The sequence below is a fragment of the Nerophis ophidion genome, linkage group LG14 (genome assembly GCF_033978795.1).
Source record: "Nerophis ophidion isolate RoL-2023_Sa linkage group LG14, RoL_Noph_v1.0, whole genome shotgun sequence".
Classification (NCBI taxonomy): Eukaryota; Metazoa; Chordata; class Actinopteri; order Syngnathiformes; family Syngnathidae; genus Nerophis; species Nerophis ophidion.
This window is the reverse complement of record NC_084624.1, coordinates 26,422,943-26,445,380: the sequence shown is the minus strand read 5'-3', so window position 1 is coordinate 26,445,380 and position 22,438 is coordinate 26,422,943. Positions and strand designations below refer to the sequence as shown.

At 42.5% G+C, this 22,438-nt stretch overlaps 2 protein-coding genes across 4 annotated transcripts in view; both read right to left on the bottom strand.

Annotated features, from left to right (window-relative positions):
- LOC133568376 (adenylate cyclase type 1-like) overlaps positions 1-6,405 on the bottom strand; it is a 160,603-nt gene extending 154,198 nt beyond the window's left edge. Inside the window, exon 1 of one of the 2 annotated variants that reach the window (XM_061920273.1) lies at positions 5,687-6,405. In XM_061920273.1, coding sequence (XP_061776257.1) covers positions 5,687-6,280 — 594 coding nt within the window. In that variant the 5' untranslated portion in view covers positions 6,281-6,405. The remainder of the gene's footprint in view (positions 1-5,686) is intronic. The other variant, XM_061920274.1, reaches the window with a different exon arrangement.
- Positions 6,406-8,265: 1,860 nt separating this feature from the next.
- Positions 8,266-22,141, bottom strand: LOC133568375 (uncharacterized). 2 transcript variants are annotated; one of them, XR_009809581.1, is made up of 5 exons: positions 21,298-22,141; positions 21,148-21,223; positions 18,672-18,777; positions 15,202-15,260; positions 8,266-8,993 (listed from the first exon to the last, which is right to left on the bottom strand). XR_009809581.1 is itself a non-coding variant. In XM_061920272.1 (4 exons), the coding sequence occupies exon 4, from the start codon at positions 13,786-13,788 to the stop codon at positions 13,009-13,011; it is 780 nt and encodes a 259-aa protein (XP_061776256.1). In that variant the 5' UTR covers positions 13,789-15,260; positions 18,672-18,777; positions 21,148-21,223; positions 21,298-22,141; the 3' UTR covers positions 12,334-13,008. The 2 variants fall into 2 exon arrangements, 1 of the variants encoding a protein (XP_061776256.1); XM_061920272.1 differs by lacking the exon at positions 8,266-8,993 and having other exon boundaries at positions 12,334-15,260.
- Between the last annotated feature and the right edge of the window lie 297 nt (positions 22,142-22,438).

Here is a 22,438-nt window from a genome sequence, read left to right as displayed (position 1 = left end):
TTCCGGAGGACACCACGTCCACAGTTTCCAAATATAATTTGAAATGTGGACTCGTCCGACCACAGAACAATTTTCCACTTTGCTTCAGTCCATCTTAGATTAACTCGGGCCCAGCAAAGCCAGCAGCGTTCCTTGGTATTGTCGATAAATGGGTTTTGCTTTGCATAGCAGAGTTTTAACTTGCACTTACAGATGTAGCAACCAACTGTAGTTACTGACAGTGGTTTTAGGAAGTGTTCCTGAGCCCATGTGGTGATATCCTTTACACACTGATGTCGGTTTTTGATGCAGTACCGCCTGAGGGATCAACGGTCCATAATATCATCGCTTATGTGCAGGGATTTCTCTAGATTCTCTGGACCTTTTGATGATTTTACGGACCGAAGATGGTAAAATCCCTAAATTCCTTGCAATAGCTCGTTGAGAAATGTTGTTCTAAAACTGTTCTACAATTTGCTTACAAAGTGGTGACCCTCACCACATCCTTGTTTGTGAATTACTTAGCATTTCAAGGAAGCTGCTTTTATACCCAATCATGGCACCCACCTGTTCCCAATTAGCCTGCACACTGTGGGATGTTCCAAATAAATGTTGATGAGCATTTCTCAACTTTATCAGTATTTATTGCCACCTTTCCCAACTTTTTTGTCACATGTTGCTGGCATCAAATTCTAAAGTTAATGATTATTTGCAAAAAAAAATGTTTATCAGTTTGAACATCAAATATGTTGTCTTTGTAGCATATTGAACTGAATATGGGTTGAAAATGATTTGCAAATCATTGTATTCCATTTATATTTACAATTAACACAATTCCTCAACTCATATGGAAACGCGGTTTTTAGAAAAACTGCATTTTGAGTTGCTTTTGTTGTTTTTTTAGTATATAAAACAGATAATTAGAACTCTATCTCGTGGTGCGCCAAAGAAGTCTGTAAATATGTACTGTATATGGACGATCATTGTTGATGTATATCAGGGGTGTCAAGCTGATCTGTGCACACGCGGGCCAGAATAGTAAAATCCATCCATCCATCCATCCATCTTCTTCCGCTTATCCGAGGTCGGGTCACGGGGCAGCAGCCTAAGCAGGGAAGCCCAGACTTCCCTCTCCCCAGCCACTTCGTCTAGCTCCTCAAGGGGGATCCCCAGGCGTTCCCAGGCCAGCTGGGAGACATAGTCTTCCCAACGTGTCCTGGGTCTTCCCCGTGGCCTCCTATCGGTTGGACGTGCCCTAAACACCTCCCTAGGGAGGCGTTCAGGGGACATCCTGACCAGATGCCCGAACCACCTCATCTGGCTCCTCTCGATGTGGAGGAGCAGCGGCTTTACTTTGAGCTCCTCCCGGATAGCAGAGATTCTCACACTATCTCTAAGGGAGAGCCCCGCCACACGGCGGAGGAAGCTAATTTCGGCCGCTTGTACCCGTGATCTTATCCTTTCGGTCATGACCCAAAGCTCATGACCATAGGTGAGGATGGGAACGTAGATCGACCGGTAAATTGAGAGCTTTGCCTTCCGGCTCAGCTCCTTCTTCACCACAACGGATCGGTACAACGTCCGCATTACTGAAGACGCCGCACCGATCCGCCTGTCGATCTCACGATCCACTCTTCCCCCACTCGTGAAAAAGACTCCTAGGTACTTGAACTCCTCCACTTGGGGCAGGGTCTCCTCCCCAAACCGGAGATGGCACTCCACCCTTTTCCGGGAGAGAACCATGGACTCGGACTTGGAGGTGCTGATTCTCATTCCGGTCGCTTCACACTCCGCTGCGAACCGATCCAATAATAAAATCATGGCATTAAAACTAAAAAATAAACAAAACTTCAGATTGGTTTCTTTGTCTTTCTTTGGCCAAAAATAGAACAAACACATTCTTAAAATATAACAATAAAATTATTTGTTTTAAATACTGGAAGCGGTAAAGTTTAAATCCATGAAGGAAAGAAGAAAGTGAATGAATGTTTATAACTGAATACATTTACATGTGCATAAAATGTGTTTTCTTTTGTATTATTTTATTCTAATGGATTAAGTAATGTTTATGACAATGTTTTTCCAAAACACAATATAGAATGTGAGATATAACAGGACAAACGCTTTCAAAACGCTTACAAAAAAGTGGCACCCCAAAAATTTAGTGTGGGACCCCATTGTGGGACCCCATTTTTATGACTTGAATTTTGAAAATTCCTAGCGCCAACACTGATGGAGTATTGGTGTGTGCAAAACAGCAGCATGAGGCTGTGGCCTGCGGGCCGGTTCTCATTCTAATCAAATATCATCTTCGGGGCCATAAGATCATTAATTCACGGGCCGAATGTGGCCCGCAGACTTTGACTTTGACACCCCAGCACTAGAAACAAATAGATTGTGGAAGAACACCAATTTTAAAAGAGTTGACAAGAGCCACTGTAGATAAATGAAGTAAGGAACAGCGATCAAAATCTTCCCGGATTCTGGACAACAGTGGAAGAAAGTTGGCTTTATAAAGCTCTGCAAGCGTATGTGTGACCTGAATGCCCAAGTATGTGTAACTTTGCGAGGCAATTTCAGAGAGAAAACTGTGCTGAGCTATTTCTTAGCAGCATAATTTATAGGAAACATTTCACCTTTACTCAAGTTCAACATCCTTTTTCCAAAACACAATATAGAATGTGAGATATAACAGGATGATGCATACATTAATCATTTGTTTTCAAAATGGTTACGAAAAAAGTGACACCCCAAATAATGTACTGTGGGACCCCTATTTTATGACTTGATGGGGTCCCAGGGGACCCCATTTTGAAAATTCCTAGCGCCAACACTAATGGAGTATTGGTGCCTGCAAAACAGCAGCAGACGGCTTTGGCCTGCAGGCCAGATTTAATACTAGTCAAACATCACTCCGGGGGCCATAGATCATTCACTCGCGAGCCAGATTGAATTTGACACCAATGATGTGTGTAATGATACGCGGGCTAAAAATACCACTTGTAAAAACAAAAAAAAACTCTGCCTTGTTTTTAATGAACATGTAGGCCTACTATGCTACTCTACTTTAAAGTTGGTCACCATGGTGCTACTTGGAGAGCCAACTGTTTTTTTTTTCTCTGAGGCGGTACTTGGTGAAAATCTGTGCACACGCGGGCCGGTCTATTAAAATCATGGCATTAAAACAAAAAAATAAAGACAACTTCAGATTGTTTTCTTTGTCTTACTTAGGCCAAAAATCGAACAAACACATTCTGAAAATATTACAATAAATATATAGAAAGGCAACGTTAAAGTTTGGATCCATGAAGGAGAGAAAAAAGTGAATGAATGTTTCTAACTGAATACATTTACATATGCATCAACAATAGTTTTTTTGTGTATTATTTTGTTTTAATCAATTAAGTAACATGTATGACAGCATTTTTCCAAAACACAATATAGAATGTGAGATAGAACAGGATAATGCATACATTTATTATTTGTTTTCAAAACGCTTACAAAAAAAATTGGACCCCAAAAATTTACTGTGGGACCCCATTTTGAAAATTCTTAGCGCCAACACTGATGGAGTGTTGGTGCGTGCAAAATAACAGCAGCAGGCAGCTGTGGCCTGCGGGCCGGATCTAATACTAGTCAAATATCATCCCGGGGGGCATAGATCATTCACTCGCGGGCCGCATCTGGCCCGCGGCCCTTGACTTTGAGACGTAGGACGTATGTGAATTGACTTTATTGCTACGCTGGCCAAAAATATCACTTGTTAAACAAAACCTCTGCCTTGTTTTTAATGAACACGTAGGCCTACTACGCTACTGTACTTTAAAGTTGGTCATCATGGTGCTACTTTCGGCTGCATTCGGGCGGAAGGCGGTGTACACCCTGGACAAGTCGCCACCTCATCACAGGGCCAACACAGATAGACAGACAACATTTACACACGGGGCCAATTTAGTGTTGCCAATCAACATATCCCCAGTTCTAATAGGCTCGGGTCTAATACTAATCAAATATCATCCATAAATAATTCATTCACGGGCCAGATGGACTTTGACACCTAGAATGTATGTGCATTGTGGCCTAGTGGTTAGAGTTTCCGCCCTGAGATCGGTAGGTTGTGAGTTAAAACCCCGGCCGAGTCATATCAAAGACTAGAAAAAAATGGGACGCATTACCTCCCTGCTTGGCACTCAGCATCAAGGGTAGGAATTGGGGTTAAATCACCATAAATGATTCCCGGGTGTGGCACCGCTGCTGCCCACTGCTCCCCTCACCTCCCAGGGGGTGATCAAGGATGACAGGTCAAATGCAGAGAATAATTTCACCACACCTAGTGTGTGTGTGACAATCATTGGTACCGTATTTCCTTGAATTGCCGCCGGGCATGTAATATGCGCCTGCCTTGAATTACTGCCGGGTCAAACTCGCTCCCCAACTTTATTAGCGCATGCTTACTCTTAACGCCGGGCCAAATTGGTGATGTCACTAATGATGCTTCCCCTGACGACTTTTTCAAAATGGCGGAGGAGTTTTTTTTTTTGCTTTTCCTATGTGTAAACCAGGGGTCTTGTTCCACAGCCATTCAGATCACACTGATGGTTGTGATATTAAACAACTTTAACACTCTTACTAATATGCCCCACACTCTGTGAACCCACACCAAACACATTTCTGGAGAACATCGGCTCCGTAACACATTATAAACGCAACATAACACTTACCCAGAATGCCATGCATCTATGACTCTTGGCTATATTATACACCTCACTAGCACCAAACCCCAATCCCAAGCCCTGTGCGTTGGTTGATAATATAGCCAAGAATCATAGATGCATGCCATTCAAGGTAATTTTTATGTTGCGTTTATAATGTGTTACAGAGCCGATGTTCTCCTGAAATTCATTGGTGTGGGTTCACAGAGTGTGGCACATATTAGTAAGAGTGTTAAATTTGTTTATATCACAACCATCAGTGTAAAGGGTATGGCTGTTGAACAAGTATGCATTGCAATCTCGCATGAGTAGCAGCGAAAAGCATGCGTCTGGCCGGCACGCAGAATGCATGGCATATAGGTGGGCGCGATGACATGTTGTAGAGCGGCCGCAGAATAATTTTTATTATTATATATTTTTTTAATCACACTCAGTTTCTTACTGCATGCCAATGGTAAGCGCAGGGGTGAGAAGAGGTTTTAAAATTGTTAGCGCCTGCTTGTTTTTACCGCATGCCTTGATTAAGTGCAGGAGTGAGAAGATATTTTAAATTAATTAGCGCCCCAATGAAATACGGTACTTTAACTTAACTTTATTGTGTGTAATGGCTAAAAATATTACTTGTTAAACAAAACCTCTGCCTTGTTTTTAATGAACACGTGGACCAACTACGCTACCGTACTTTAAAGTTGGTCACCACGGTGCTAATTTTGTGAGAGGAGTTGCATGCATTTAAATGCATACAACGGTGGTATAGGCCGTGCCAGCAACTTGAGGGTTGCAGGTTCAATTCCCGCTTCCGCCATCCTGGTCACTACCGTTGTGTCATTGGGCAAGACACTTTACCCACCTGCTCCCAGTGCCACCCACACTCGTTAAAAAAAAAATGTAACTTAGATATTGGGTTTCACTATGTAAAGTGCTTTGAGTCACTAGAGAAAAGCGCTATATAAATATATTTCACAAATGTACTTTTTACACGAGACGACACTTACCGTCCTCCACAGTTTCTGCGTTTTCACGGTGACAGAGGTGGCGGTCACAATCAGGTGGGAGACGGACACCATGAGTCCGAAGACCACCGCCAGGAGGGTCCGGGCGGGGAGCAGCGCGTAGGCGACAAAGGTGACCAGGACGAGCTGCCACACGCCCTGGTCGGGGGACGTGGGAGGCTCCAAGCCCACGGCGCCCAGCGAGAAGGGGCAGCAGAGGAAGGAGAAGGTGAAGCCGAAGAGGAGGCTGAGGTTGACGATCTGCTGCAGCTGCGTGACCTGCAGGTACTTGACGTTGGTGACGATGAAGAGGGAGGTGAAGACGACACAGTGCACCGGGTGGGAGCCCTGGGAGATGCTGAGGCTGGGGCCGGAGAGCAGCTCCACGCCGGCCAGCGTGGACGACATGAAGATGAGCACCGCCAGGGCTTTGAGCGTGGAGGTCTGCTCCAGCTTCAGGTTGTAGTTCTGGAACAGAGACTCCAGCTCCTTGCAGTCGAACTCGTCCTCGCAGGCGATGCTCCTCAGGGGGAAGCCCGCAGGACAGCGACTTCTCTTCCGCCTGCTTCGGACTTTCTGGCACGGTACTTCCTCCATGTCGCGGCCATTCAGAACCTGGAGATCGCCCTCTTTAACTCTTCTTATCCACAGGTTGAAGGAGGGCTCGGTCCGGCATCACCACCCACCCACCCCCCCAAAAAAATCCAAAATAAATAAATAACAGGAGAAGACGACGCGATGAATGCGGCAACGCGCACGACGTCCGCTCGCAACTTAGCCGCTCTTTGCGGGGCTCAGATAGGATCACGCATGCGCACTGCGAGGCGAACATAAGACCCAGGACGGCTCAAGCAAGACGATCATGTCCAACCCTTCCTCCCCTCCTCCCCTCCCTCCTACACACGTTTCCATCATTGACACAATCGAATTATACTCGCCTTTTCCTGCTCGCGGGACAAATAAGCACAGTGTGGATAAAAGTCTTGGGACATGAAAACACATCAATCTGTGTTGGACCCCTTCATTACACCTAAATCAGAGCTGGGCAAATATTTTGCCTCAGGGGCCAAATTGAGAGACAAAATATGTGTCTGGGGGGGACCAGTGTGTACTTGTGTATAGATAGATAGATAGATTAGATAGATAGATAGATAGATAGATAGATAGATAGATAGATAGATAGATAGATAGATAGATAGATAGATAGATAGATAGATAGATAGATGATAGATAGATAGATAGATAGATAGATAGATAGATAGATAGATAGATAGATAGATAGATAGATAGATAGATAGATAGATAGATAGCACGTTATTGATTCCTTCAGGAGAGTTCCCTCAGGAAAATGAAAATTCTATCAGCAGTGTACAGAATTGAGATACAATTTAAGAAGTAAATAATGGGGTTATAAATGGAAATAAAATAGAAAAATATACCAATAAGAATAGAAATAAAAAAAGTAACAATAAGAATATAACAAGAGAAACTAGGCAGTAGTGACCATGTTATGAAAATAAAGAAAATGTAGAAAAACGGTATACTGTCAATAATATGAAAGCTGTGATGTGCACCTTTAAAATGTATTGCACTGTTTATGCTGTTTATTGAACTGTTAATTGCACTGTTTTTGTTGCAGTTTACTTCAGCATTGTTATTGTTATTATTGTATACACAGTTATCTGTAAAAATCTGTTGTATCGTATGGGTGATTGGGTCCCTTTTTTTTCTTCCAGGAACACTAACACCAAAAGTCACAATGTCCGATAGAATTCTAAAAAAGTTATGACAGACCACTTAAAAAAAATGGAATGGAATTTGACGTTTTTTTACTGAATGGGACACCAAAAATGTATGTTATATAAGGAAAGTGGGATTTGCAATATTAACTACTAACAATAAATCACTGACCAGCTCCTCCATAGTTATGTATCTTCAACAATCAAGCAAAACACAACAAAAATGTAACAAACAACACAACAATGAATGCAAACACCTAAAATATGCAATATTATCACTTTTATTCAGACATTTGTTGTACAAATAGCCTTTGTCACCAGTAGCACAACGCCCAGAGGTTTTGACCCATAGGATACCTGATGCACATGATACAGAGGGTACAGAGGTTCAGCATGTAAGGCAGAGCTGGGCAAATACTTTGACTCGGGGGGTCACATTGAGAGAAAAAATGTGTCTGGGGGGGCCAATGTGTATGTGTGTATAAGTGACATATACACATTTATCTGTAAAAATCTGCTGTACAGTATGTGTGTTTGGGTCCCTTTTTTTTACAGGAACACTAATACCAAAAGTCACAATGTCAGATAGAGTTCTAAAAAAGTTATGACAGACCACCTAAAAAAAAAAAGGAATGGAATTTAACATTTTTTTACTGAATGGGACACCTAAACTGTATGTTAGAATAAAGAAAATGGGATTTACAACTATGAACAATAAAACACTGAATATTAACGACATACGAACATCGCTTTTCTTTTACACATGTGGAGTTCTTCAAAATAGCCAACCTTTGCTCTGATTACTGCTTTGCACACTCTTGGCATTCTCTCGATGAGCATCAATCACACCTGTGAAGTGAAAACCATTTCAGGTGACTACCTCTTGAAGCTCATCGTGAGAATGCCAAAAGTGTGCAAAAAAGTAATCAGAGCAAAGAGTGGCTACTTTGAAGAAACTAGAATATAAAACGTGTTCAGTTATTTCACCGTTTTTTTGTTAAGTACATAACTCCACATGTGTTTATTCATAGTTTTGATGCCTTCAGTGACAATCTACAATATAAAGTCATTGAAATAAAGAAAACACATGGAATGAGAATGGGAGTCAAAACTTTTGGCCTGTACTGTATGTGTTTTAAAAAGCTGGTTTCAGCCAAATCAGTGCAATACTAATTACTTTTCCACTGCACGTAAACATACTAAGTGTGTGTGTGTGTGTGTATGGGTCTGCTACATTCAGGCGTGTTGTGCATAGGGGTCCCAGAATTTGGTGCCACACCCCCTTCAAAGTATTGTCATGTTAAAGTAACCTGCTTCTTGTGCCCCAAAAAGCAAATAAGATCATTTCTGTGTTGGGTGCTGCCACCACCATCAGCGATCGCTTACTTCATTAACATGCAAGAAGATTAGTCATCCATCACAGGCCGAGGGAAGAAGAAAGTTGACAGATGGAGGGACCATGTGAAAAGTCCAGCCATGCCACCATGAGAGGACATTCTCATCCCTTCTGCTTGCTCCCTTATTCACCCCCACTGCTGCACCCGCCCCTCTCGGTTTCACTTGCAAGGGTTCTAGTGGGAATCATAGACAGAGAAACAGACGGAAAAACAAAAGACAGCCATAGTAAAAGATTACGATATTTTTAGGACAATAAGGCGCACTTAAAATCCTTTAATGTTCTTAATAATCGACAGTGCGCCTTATAACCCAGTGCACCTAATGCATTGAATAATTCTGGTAGTGCTTACCTATCTCGAAGCAATTGTATTTGGTACATGATGAAATTATAAGTGTGACCAGTAGATGGCAGTCACATATCAGAGATACGTGTAGATTGCAATATGATGCCAGTAAACAGCACCAAAACTTTAAACGCCATCCATCCATCCATTCATTTTCTACCGCTTATTCCCTTCGGGGTGGCGGGGGGCGCTGGAGCCCATCTCAGCTACAATCCGGCGGATGGCGGGGTACACCCTGGACAAGTCGCCACCTCATCGTAGAGCCAACACAGATAGACAGACAACATTCACACTCACATTCACACACCAGGGCCAATTTTTTAGTGTTGCCAATCAACCTATCCCCAGGTGCATGTCTTTGGAGGTGGGAGGAAGCCGGAGTACCCGGAGGGAACCCACGCAGTCGCAGGGAGGACATGCAAACTCCACACAGAAAGATCCCGAGCGCAGGATCAAACCCAGGACCTTCTTATTGTGAGGCAGACTCACTAATCCCTCTTCCACTGTACAAACTTTAAATGTTCCATTATTTGTTAATAAAGACATTACATACGGCACTCAAAAATCTGTCAAAATGTTTAAGTATGACTTTGAAGCCGCATCACTTGATGGATTGTTGGCGCATTACGGCTCCCGTAGTCAGATACAAGTATTACTATGGTGTGTGTATAAGGACCGCAAAACAGCATTCATTAGCAGACATAATATCTGCCGTTATGTTTCACAATATTATACAAAAACAACTTTTCCTACCTTCTGGTACCTGCTGATGTGTAACTGAGATCTTCATAAGTCCTGAAAATGTACGCACATCCACTACTGTAGACTGTGTTGATACTGTAGTCAATAAGCTTCTTTTTCTCCAACTTGTTGTTATGTGGCATTCACCCTCTGCTGTTGCCATTTCTAATATAAAGTAGCATAAAGTTCTAACTTATATATCGCTATAGAAGCGCATATAGATATACATACATACACAATTACGTATGTATATGTATTTATTATATGTATTTATTGTATATATATATATAGTCTATACATACATACATATATATGTATACGTATACAGTATAAACATACACATATGGATATACATAGTATATATATATATATATATATATATATATATATATATATATATATATATATATAGCCCCTGCGATGAGGTGGCGACTTGTCCTCCAGGGTGTAAACCCGCCTTCCGCCCGATTGTAGCTGAGATAGGCACCAGCGCCCCCCGCGACCCCAAAGGGAATAAGCGGTAGAAAATGGATGGATGGATATATATATATATATATATATATATATATATATATATATATATATATATATATATATACACTGTATATGTCTTGTAATAGTTGTCTTATCTCTTTTTAAGCATTTATATTGAGGTGGTTGTCTCCCTCATCACGTCTCATTGACTGCCTCTTCTTCCTGCCTGTAAGGAACACATGCAGGATAGATAGCATTTAAGCTGATATTTCAAAGGTCCTTCCTGCTCTGACAAGACAAGGGAGGCTGTTGGCAACAAAGGTGTTATGCAAATGAAACAAAACTGTGGTATTTTTAGTTCCTTGACCGCTGTGTGATTAATCTCGCATCGATTTTGTCTCATCCCCTTATCGGCCTTTCAATACCTCCTTTACCGCAAAAATGAAAATAACGAGCGGCGTTTTTTTTTTTTTTCTCCTATTCGCGTTTCATAACACGTCTCACCTTCCTGTGACGCAAATGTCACACTATGGACACACACGCTCATGTACGGCGCACAGTATGTGTGAGGAGTGCTTATAGGCCTTTGCCCTTGATTGACAGTTGCCTGCTTTTGCATCAGCGCAAAAGTGAGCAGGTGGGGTTGGTGCGTTGGGGTGGGGGGTGGGCGACAAATGTATGACACCAAAAAGTGTTACTGTCTGCACTTTGCCTCGCTTCAGGTGTAAGTGCACGCTCACACTCTTTCAGGCGCGCGCCATTCCCCTGAGAACAACATAGAAGGCCTGTGGGAGTTTGACGACTCAAAGAAACACACGCACACACACACGCACGCACAAATACACACACACACGCACACACACAAACACACACACATGCACGCATGCACACACACACACACACACACACACACACAGACACACACAAACACACACAAAAACACGCAGACACACAAACACACACACATTCTTGTATATGTTACCTTCTTGAGACCTCTGAAAATGCCTTCCTCTTTAGGACCACCCTTTCTAGATATATTAAGGTGTGTATTTATTACAATAATAATATATACATTCTATGCAAATATAAAAAAGGTAAGCTTTTAGTTATTTTTAATTTTTTTGTAATTGTTTTTAAACTTTATTATTTACTTCAAGTTATTATTATGTCTCTATATACATATTTATTCTATTTTTTTAATAAAACTTGGCCAGAGGGAGCAGATTTCAATTTCTTACACACACTTGTTATTACATATGTTAGCCAGAGGAGGAGCACTTAAAATTTGTACACACACTTGTTATTTCTTATGTTGTCCAGAGGGGGAACACCTTTAAAACTGACACACAGTCAATTTGAACAATCCCTCCTTTTTGGGACCACCCTAATTTTGATGGATTATAGATACTGTGGATATTTATAATTATTGATAGATATGTCCAAACTTGCTCACCGGTCCTCATATGGAAGGTACTTTTCCTTCTCGACGTCTCAAGAAGGATAGAAATACAGGAACACCACACATTTTTGTATGTGTTCCCCCCTTGAGACCTCCGAAAAACGGCCACCTCCTTAGGACCACCCTTTCTAGATATATAAAGATTTGTATTTACAACATTAATAATGTATACTCACTATTAAAATATAAAAGAGGTAAGCATTTAGTATTTTTTTAAATTAATTCATGTAGTTTTTTTAGCCAATGCGGGCGCATTTCAATTTCTTACACACACTTATCAGTACATATGTTGGCCAGAGGGGGAGCACTTTTAAAACCAACACACAGTCAATTTGAAAAATCCCTCCTTTTTGGGATCACCCTAAGTTTGATAGATTTCACCACCAGAGATGCAAATGAGACATTCTCTATTGGATTCAATGGTTTTGTAACGTGTGGGTCGCATAGTGATGTGGAGTCGTTCTCTCAAGGATGCAGTCGGGCTCGGACACAGCGTGAAGGTAAGAGTAAATGATTTATTTAAGAATAAAACAGACTATTAAAAAGAAAAACTTACTCATAGCACAAAAGATAAAACAAAAGAGCTAGCATGGGAGCTAGAGGAATAACAAGGCCTAGCGCTGAAGCAAGCAAGTCCAGAACTGGGGAACAAAAGTCATTACTCACTGTGTGAAATACAAACTATGAAGCCAGATAGAATGAACGAAGGAGGCAGGCTTAAATCAAGACAGTAATTACTAAAACAGGTGTGCGTCTGGAACCAGTGGCAGGTGGAAATAATCAGTTACTATGGTGACGAAACTAACTAACGGGTGCACAAACAATAACCAAAGGAGTCCAAAACTAACAGTAAACACAAAACAGACTCAAAAATCTAAATCATAATATGATCCGGTCAGCGGATCATAACAGGAGCCCCCCCTTAAGGGACAGATTCCAGTAACCCCTGAAAATAACTTTAAACCCCCTAACTATACGACAGCTCATGAGTCAAGGGAGGGCGGAGGGAAGACATGGCGGAGGGTCGCCAGGCCATGTGTCCCCGAATCCACCGGGGACAAGTCAGGTGGCGGCGGTGAATGGAACGCCGCTGCCGCAATTGGTGGCTGTTGAGAAGGTGGGCGAGAGTGGCGCCAGAAGTTGAGCAGCCGTAGAGTTCTAAGGCAAAGACTACGGTGTCGCTGCTGTTTGCGCCACTGGCGTCCATTCGCTGACCTCTGAAAGGGCCGCTTGCAGGCCCCTGGTTGCTGCTTGCGCAGCAGGCCAGCTCGAAGTTGCTGAGACGTCGTCGTGGAAACAGAAAGCGGGGTTGTCGTCGTAGTGGAAGCAGAAGACGGAGCCGTCATCGCCGTGGAAGCAGGAGGCGGGGCCGTCGTTGCCGTGGAAGCAGGAGGCAGACCCGTCGTCGCCGTGGAAGTTGGAGGCGGCGTCGTCTTCGTGGAAGCAGATGTTTGGGCTCCAGCCTTGGAGCAGGTGCTGGTGTGGGCTCCAGCCTTGGAGCAGATGCTGGTGTGGGTTCCAGCCTTGGAGCAGGTGCTGGTGTGGGATCCAGCCTTGGAGCAGGTGCTGGTGTGGGATCCAGCCTTGGAGCAGGTGCTCGTGCGGGATCCAGCCTTGGAGCAGGTGCTGGTGTGGGAACCAGCCTTGGATCAGGTGCTGGTGTGAAAACCAGACTTGGATCAGGTGCTGGTGTGGAAACCAGACTTGAGTCAGGCGGTGGTGTGGAAACCAGACTTGAGTCAGGCGCTGGTGTGGAAACCAGACTTTGAGCAGGTGCTGGTGTGGAAACCAGACTACGATCAGGTGCTGGTGTGGAAACCAGACTTGAGTCAGGCGCTGTTGTGAAAACCAGACTTGAATCAGGCGCTGGTGTGGAAACCAGACTTGGATCAGGCGCTGGTGTAGAAACCAGACTTGGATCAGGCGCTGGTGTGGAAACCAGACTTGCATCGGGCGCTGGTGTGGAAATCAGACTTGGATCAGGCGCTGGTGTGGAAACCAGACTTGGATCTGGTTCTGGTGTGGAAACCAGTCTTGGATCAGGCGCTGGTGTGGAAAGCAGACTTGGATCAGGCGCTGGTGTGGAAAGCAGACTTGGATCAGGCGCTGGTGTGGAAAGCAGACTTGGGTCTCGCGTTGGACTTGGACTTGATGCTAGCCGTGGACTCGGACTTGATGCTAGCCGTGGACTCGGACTAGATGCTACCCGTGGACTCGGACTTGATGCTAGCCGTGGACTCGGACTTGATGCTAGCCGTGGACTCGGACTTGATGTCAGCCGTGGACTCGGACTTGATGCCAGCCGTGGACTCGGACTTGATGCTAACTGTAGACTTGGACTTGGTGCTAGCCTTGGACTTGGAGCTAGTCTTGGACTAGCGACAGGTGCTAGCTGTGGTGCAGCTAGCCGTGGTGCAGGTGGAGGTGGCCTGGCTGTGGGTTGCGGCTTGGGGGGCCGAAAGACTGGTGGTGATGGCCGCGCAGGAAGTTGAGGTTTGGTGGGTCGAAAGACTGGTGGTGGTGGCCGCGCAGGAGGTTGCGGCTTGGCGGTTCGAAATATTGCTGGTGGTGGCCTCGCTGGAGGTTGTGGCTTGGTAGGGCGCAGCTGTGCTATCTCCGTAGCACTAGCCCCCCCCCCCCCCAAGAAACGGATACCAGACGCGCTCAGAGGAGCTCCTCCTCTGGTCCTTTTTGGTACCACCCTAATTTTGATAGACTTCACCACCAGGGGTGCAAATGAGACATTCGCTATTAGATGCAATGGTATTCCAGTATTGGGACCATGATTTATGTGGAAGGTACTTTTCCTTGTTGATGTCCCAAGAAGGGTAAAAATACAGGAACACGTACACACACACACACACACACACACACACACACACACACACACACACACACACACACACACACACACACACACACACACACACACACACTAAGGGCATCAGGCAAGGAGATATATAGCAGCCTACTCTGAAGCTCATCTTCACTTCCTCTTTCTTTCTATTCCTGCCTCTCACACTCTCGTCACACTTCAGAAAAGATCCCAGCAGACTCAAAGGCAAGAGGAAGAAAAGAGTCTGACATGTGAAATGATGCCAGGCAGCTGATTATGTATCTGACATATTTACATTGCTAAGTCGCCATTTGAATAACAGCTTGATGACTCAACAGCTTGTCGGCGGCAATTAAAATCTTCACTGCCTCATGTCGCTTTGTGCTGCTCTTTTTAGGAAGATCTATTTTAAAAACACACACACGCACACACACACACACACACACACACACACACACACACACACACTGAATCCAACCAACACCATTGGATACAAGCATCACCAGTGTGTGTGGTGCCATACTCACACCGTCATCGAGTGCTCACTCGCAGCCGTCCCGCCAAGCGCCCACATCACGCGTCTCCCCTGGAAAGAAATTGCAGACACATCAGCTCGACACCAGCAAATGAAAACTGCTGGCGAGGACTCATGAGGAAACAACAGCGCGTGCTGTGAATTAGCTTGTGTCGTCCTTAATTAAAACGTGCTATAAAGGCAGTCGGCAGTTGGAGAGGTGGCGGCTAAAATGTGCAGATGTTAGCTTTATTGATGGCATACCTCGCAAATATGGTAGATTCGACCACCAAAAATGTCACAGCGAAAAAAAAATTCGGACTATAGGAGAGAAACGGTGCTGAACGTGAAGTGAAAGAATCAACTCATGTTTTGTGAATATTCACCTTGGAGAATTAGAACCACCAAGCTTAAGTAAACAGTGGTGTTTCAGTTTAAGCCAACAATAAGATAAGGCCCCTTTTTGACATTGGATCACTTCTCGTAGGAAAGAGGCCCTAATTGGGACTACCGAATGCAAAAGTGATTGTCATGTTTGGAACGCATAATGATGCGCGTTGTGTCACCCCCCAGATGCACGAGGACCAAGGACAAGCAGGAATTGCAGGTAGGAGCTGGTTTTAATACAAAAATAAAATAACACTGGGACAAAAGGACAAACAAAAAGCGTGCCGAACGCACCGGGAGCTAGGCTAACACTTAGCACTGAGTCAAAGTCCAAAAGGCGCGTGTTGAGCGCCCGAAAGCTAAGACAGGACTTAGCAAGCCAAAAAAGGACTAGATAATCAAAACGTGCATGTTGCATAAAGCAAGTGATGAACCCAGACCGAACAAAGGGAGGAGGCAGGTCTAAATACAGAAACAATAATCAAAAACAGGTGTGCGACAGAAAGGCAGGGTAGGTGGAGCAGATTAAGTCGCCATGGTGATAGAAACAAATCAGGAAGTGCACAAACAAAACTCAAAAATCTAAACGACAAACGATCTGTGCAGCGGATCGCAACAGTGATAGCCCTATCCTTGAGAAGAGACTACATGTTGAGCTCAACGCCAACATTTCAGTTATGCCTTAAAGCAGTTGTTTTTCAGACACTTATACACATGAACATCTCCTATTATAATCAGGGTGTGCTGTCTTGAATTAGCACACACCCAACGACAAAAAGGAGGAATATAAAAACTGATGGTTTGGCTTCTTTTGACTTAACCTCCTCCAGGAACTTCTGTTTAAAGACGCCCACTTGTAATAAATGAACTTTTGGTTCAGTAATGCGGCTCCGACTTCTCTTTTGATCCAGCCGTGTCACTCTTCTGTCCAGAAAAGGATGACAAGACCAGAAATACACATCAAAGGCAAAAAGGATTAATAAAAAACGGTGGCAATTACGAAAAAAAAAAGACTTTTCTCTCATGGCTGCTTAGTACAATACGGGGAATGTTCTTTTAAAAGGGAGATTGCTGTTGCGATCTGCTGCTCAGATCTACACTATTTATTTTTCCATTTTGTATATTTCTCCGACTCCTTATTTCCTGTTTGCTTTGTCACCATGGTCACTCATCAGTCCACCTGCTAGTCTCGCCCCGCACACCTGCTACTAATTATCACCCACCTATTTAAGCCAGTCTTCTCTGTTCATTCGGTCTGGGTTCATAGTTTGCTTTCACGCCACTGTATGTCTGGATTTTCATCATTTGCTTTCACGCAAGTATTTCTATTCTCGCTAGCTTCTCACGCTAAGCCACTTGTTTTGTCCAGTTTACATACTGATGATTTGTTTTCTCTTTTGTGCTAACGTGCTATTTTAGTTTGTCTATTTTTACTTCCTAGTTTTCATACTAGCGTTTTCAGTTTGCGTTTTTATTAGCTCCAGTATTTCTGTTCAGAGCTCTCTTTTTGTTAAAAAAATATTTTAAGAGCCGACCTTTGTTGTGTTCATGTCAACGCATCCACGGAGGGACAAACCTGGCATTACCATGCCCACCAGTCCTCACAATTGCATGTTTTATTCAAACACCCGTCAATTTTTATGACTCACTCATCATATTTTCGGTTTAAAGCAGGGATGCCCAGTAGGTCGATGGCGAGCTACAGGTCGATCGAGAAGGGTGTGTCAGTCGGTCGCCGGCCAGGCATTAAGAAAATAGATCTAAAAATTAGATTAGCGATCATAAATCTTCGCTGTGACGTCGCTTTTGTCACTTGATTGACATTTGCGGCACCCGAGTATTTTGTGGGATGACATTGGCTGCTGCGAGCTCCTTATTAAGAAAAATGACATACAGGAAGGTGAGAAACACTGTTCGTTTTAAACAGACTTTCGCGCCATACCTGCTGTCAAAGGCCTAAAGACTGACCGCACAGTTCCTGTCTTCACAATAAAAGCGCTACTCCATCCTGCCTTCACTAATACAATAAGAGTCTCCGAGAGCCAGCGCACACAAGCTAGCAAGACACAGAGTTTGCCGTAAATGTATTTCTTGTGGCGTGTATGAAAAATAATATGAAAGCTGGACAAATAAGACGTCAAAAAACAACCACTTTCATGTGGTATTGGACAGAAAGAAGGACTTTTTTCTAATCCATTTGAAAATGTGGACATTATCAGCACTACTGTCTGATTCCAATCAATGCAAGTCATCCGAATCAGGTAATACACCAACTTATATTCTTGTTTTCATGAAAGAAAGGAATCTATTTGTTAAACACATTTAACATGTTAAAAAAAAAAATCATAAAAATAATTCAGATATATACACACACACACACATATATATATATATATATATATATATATATATATATATATATATATATATACATATATATATATATATATATATATATATACATATATATATATATATATATATATATATATATATATATATATATATATATATATGTATATATATATATATATATATGTAGTCGTGGTCAAAAGTTTACATTTATTATGGGTCTATTGAAAATGTGACGAAGTACACATACTGCAATGTTAATATTTGATTACATGTCTCCTGGCAAGTTTCACTGCAATAAGGCGCTTTAGGTAGCCATCCACACGTTTCTGGCAAGCTTCTGGTTGAATTTTTCACCACTCCTCTTGACAAAATTGGTGCAGTTCAGCTAAATTTGTTGGTTTTCTGACATGGACTTGTTTCTTCAGCATTGTCCACATGTTTAAGTCAGGACTTTTGGAAGGCCATTCTAAAACCTTAATTCTAGCCTGATTTAACCATTCTTTTACCACGTTTGACGTGTGTTTGGGGTGATTGTCCTGTTGGAACTGCGCCAAAGACAGAACTTCCGGGCTGATGATTTTAGGTTATCCTGAAGAATTTCGAGGTAATCCTTATTTTCTATTGTCCCATTTACTCTCTATAAAGCACCAGTTCCATTGGCAACAAAACAGGCCCACAGCATAATACTACCACCACCGTGCTTGACAGTAGGATTGGTGTTCCTGGGATTAAAGGCCTCACCTTTTCTCCTCCAAACATATTACTGGGTATTGTGGCCATCGTGTGTTTTGAGGTGAAATGACACCAGTGGGAGTCTCCGCACTCATCTTTGCACGCATTGAATCACCTGAAAATACATAACGCGATTAATTAGCGTTTTTGCATGATAAACGCAATTATTTTTTTGTGATTAATTGCACAGGTTGAAGAGTAAACTTTGACAGGCCTCATGCTTAGCATCTTTTTACACTTGTATGTGTCATGATCACACAGGACAAGTATTGTTAGTTTCTGGTATGTTGTAATATTTCCTATCCAGTTCCACTTCCTGTTTGCCTCCATTGGCCACCAGTCCCTGGTGGCCAATCAGTTTGCTTCTTCTGGATAGGGCTAAATCAGGGATTCTCAAACTGTGGTACGTGTACCGCCAGTGGTACGCCGGCTCCATCTAGTGGTACACCAAAGAATCACTGGATAAAAGTACTATGTTTAATTTTTTTCATATTCAAACTGTGTGTAATGTTACAGTGGCCATCTATCCATCCATCCATTTTCTATCACTTGTCCCTCTCGGGTAGTGGGGGTGGCTGGAGTCTATCTCAGCTGCATTCAGGCGGAAGGCGGGCTACCCCCTGGACATGTCGCCAGCTCAGCGCAGGACCTTACAGGGTCCAAAAATATATAAAATATATTTGCTAAATAAAACCTCTGCCTTGTTTATAATCAATACTTAGACCTACCATGCTATTATATTTTAACTCAGGTCATTATGGTGCACAGCTATGTTTTTTTTGTGTTACCTGCGTTTTCCCTAATAAATATGGATTCTTTACCGCACTTGCCTCCCGTCTCTGCATCCTGGTGTCCAGAAAAACACTGGCTCATAACAGTATCTCACCGAGAGATCGTCAAGAGTGTGTAAAGCAGTAATCAGAGCAAAGGGTGGCCTTTTTTTGATTTTTTTAGATTTGTGATTTAATTTCTGTCAAGTACATGTATTAATATAAAACATTGTGCACTTTTTTTTAAAACTTAACAATTTGACAGAAAAGTAGAGAATAAACAGTACAAAACACAAGTTATATACAAACCCCGTTTCCATATGAGTTGGGAAATTGTGTTGGATGTAAATATAAACGGAATACAATGATTTTGCAAATAATAATTAACTTAGAATTTCATGGCTGCAACACGTGCCAATGTAGTTGGGAAAGGGCATGTTCACCACTGTGTTACATCACATTTTCTTTTAACAATACTCAATAAACGTTTGGGAACTTAGGAAACTAATTGTTGAAACTTTGAAAGTGGAATTCTTTCCCATTCTTGTTTTATGTAGAGCTTTAGTCATTCAACAGTCCGGGGTCTCCGCTGTTGTATTTTACGCTTCATAATCCGCCACATATTTTCTATGGGAGACAGGTCTGGACTGCATGTGGGCCATGAAATTACCCGCACTCTTTTACTACGAAGCCACGCTGTTGTAACACGTGGCTTGGCATTGTCGCTGAAATAAGCAGGGGTGCCCATGATAACGTTGCTTGGATGACAACATATGTTGCTCCAAAACCTGTGTGGACCATTCAGCATTAATGGTAGGAATTCTTATGCACTGAGATCCAACAATTAGCATGTTGCTCTGTGTCCCTTTTGGGGGAAACGCTTTTGTCTATGCAACTCCTTGTGCTTGGAACATCCTACAAAAAGACAGGAAGCGGACTGAAATGTTATCCTTAAATGCTTTTGAATCTAAACTGAGAGCATTTGAAGGAGCCTCAGTTATCTGTAACTGTTTTACTTGATGTCCATCCTGTCATTTTAATGTGTAACTCTGCTGCCTCTTGGCCAGGACTCCCTTGAAATAGAGTTGGTTTCATCTCAATGGTATTTTTTCCTGGATAAATAAAAAAAATTAAATAAAAAGCATTTTATACAGTGATTAACATCCTTTTACACTTGTAGGGCCATGAAGAATGTTGCTAGAATAGCAGCATGCACGTGAAAACGTGTGCAGGTGATATTACAGATTTCTATTATTTTCTATGGCCAGGGTAGGGAACCTTTTTGGCTGAAAGAGCCATGAAAGCCAAATATTTTAAAATGTATTTCTGTGAGAGCCATATAATATTTTTTAACAATGAATAAAACTAAATGCGTGCATTTTTAATTAAGACCAACATTTTTAGAGTGTAGTAAGTATCTTATTATTTTCAATAACATTGTTATTCTGAAGCTAACCAATTATAAATAAAATACTTCTTACCATTAATGCAACCTTTTGAACAAGTGCGGTAGAAAACGGATGGATGGATTAAAATGCATGAGAGTGTTTCATATTTTGAACGTTATTTTTAACACTGTGATCACCAGCGGAATTATTCATTACTTATTGTGTTTGGCAATGTCAGCTAAGATTGATGATCTGAGAGCCAGGTGCAGTCATCAAAAGAGCCACCGGTTCCCTAACCCTGTTCTATGGGAAACAAAAAAAAATTACCTTGGAGGATCCACTGTAGGCATCGTTCTTGAATTGAGCTCAGATTGAGCTGGAAACAGAGAAATTCCATTTGAATCTGAAAACAAAACACACGAGAATAGGCCTAAAAAAAAAGCAATGGAGGGAAGAAAAAAATCCCCAAGCTTATACCTTCTAGTTGGGCTCCGTCCTGTCTATATAGCCTCAGCCTTTATTACCAGGAAATCCACAATTCAGACGTAATTCATCTTTTGATGGACTACTTGTCAGCTCGCGGGGCAGCGAGGCAAGGTCACATCAGACGTTTGGTTTAAAAGGTTTGGCCGCACAAGATGGAACACGGTTTGTCTGTTGGTCACATAAGCACTGCTGGGAATATGTTTTCAAGTGGATGACATCACATGACAGTACAAGCAATTCCAAGACGCGGTGGATACCTGTAGCCGCACCGCGACACTGCCTTTAACAGAGAGTTGGAAATGTGCTTTTCCATGCATTCTAAATGTGCAAGTGCATGAAGGAGTGAGGTTGCTCTATCTAGTGGGGGAGTTGTTTAATTGCATTCTCATTCATTTCTTCACTGTCAATGTGGGGATATTCTTTGTCTGACACTTAAAAAGGTGTTTTGAAAAAGACATTAAAATGTCAATATAAAATAAATATATATTTCAATAATAAGATTCCTTGAATCACATTAAAGGCCTACTGAAATGAGATTTTCTTATTCAAACAAGAATAGCAGGTCCATTCTATGTGTCATACTTGATCATTTCGCGATATTGCCATATTTTTGCCGAAAGGATTTAGTAGAGAACATCCACGATACAGTTCGCAACTTTTGGTTGATAATAGGAAAGCCCTGCCTTTACCGGAAGTATGTGCGTGTGACGTCACGAGTTGCAGGGCTCCAAACATAATCATATTGTTTTTAACGGGAGCCACCAGCAGTAAGAGCAATTCGGACCGAGAAAGCGACAATTTCCCCATTAATTTGAGAGAGGATGAAAGATTTGTGAATTAGGATATTGATAGTGAAGGACTAGAAAAAAAAGAAAAAAAAGCGACAGCTCCAGGCGGCGGCAGTGTGAGCGTTTCAGATGTAATTAGACACATTTACTAGGATATTTCTGGAAGATCCCTTATCTGCTTATTGTTTTGATAGTGTTTTAGTGACATTTCAAAGATTGTAAAAACATACCTCGTGGTCGAATGGCTGCGGTGAACACAAAGTGTCTTAGAGAGAAGCCGAGGAGCCAAGCTCACAGCTGCCTTTTAAACAGCAGCTGCAGGACGACGAATAATCCAATGATTT

Excerpts from the sequence above, each read along its gene's own strand:
- LOC133568375 (XM_061920272.1), bottom strand. The coding sequence starts at position 13,788 with ATGCAAGTCTGGTTTCCACACCAGCGCCTGATCCAAGTCTGGTTTCTA.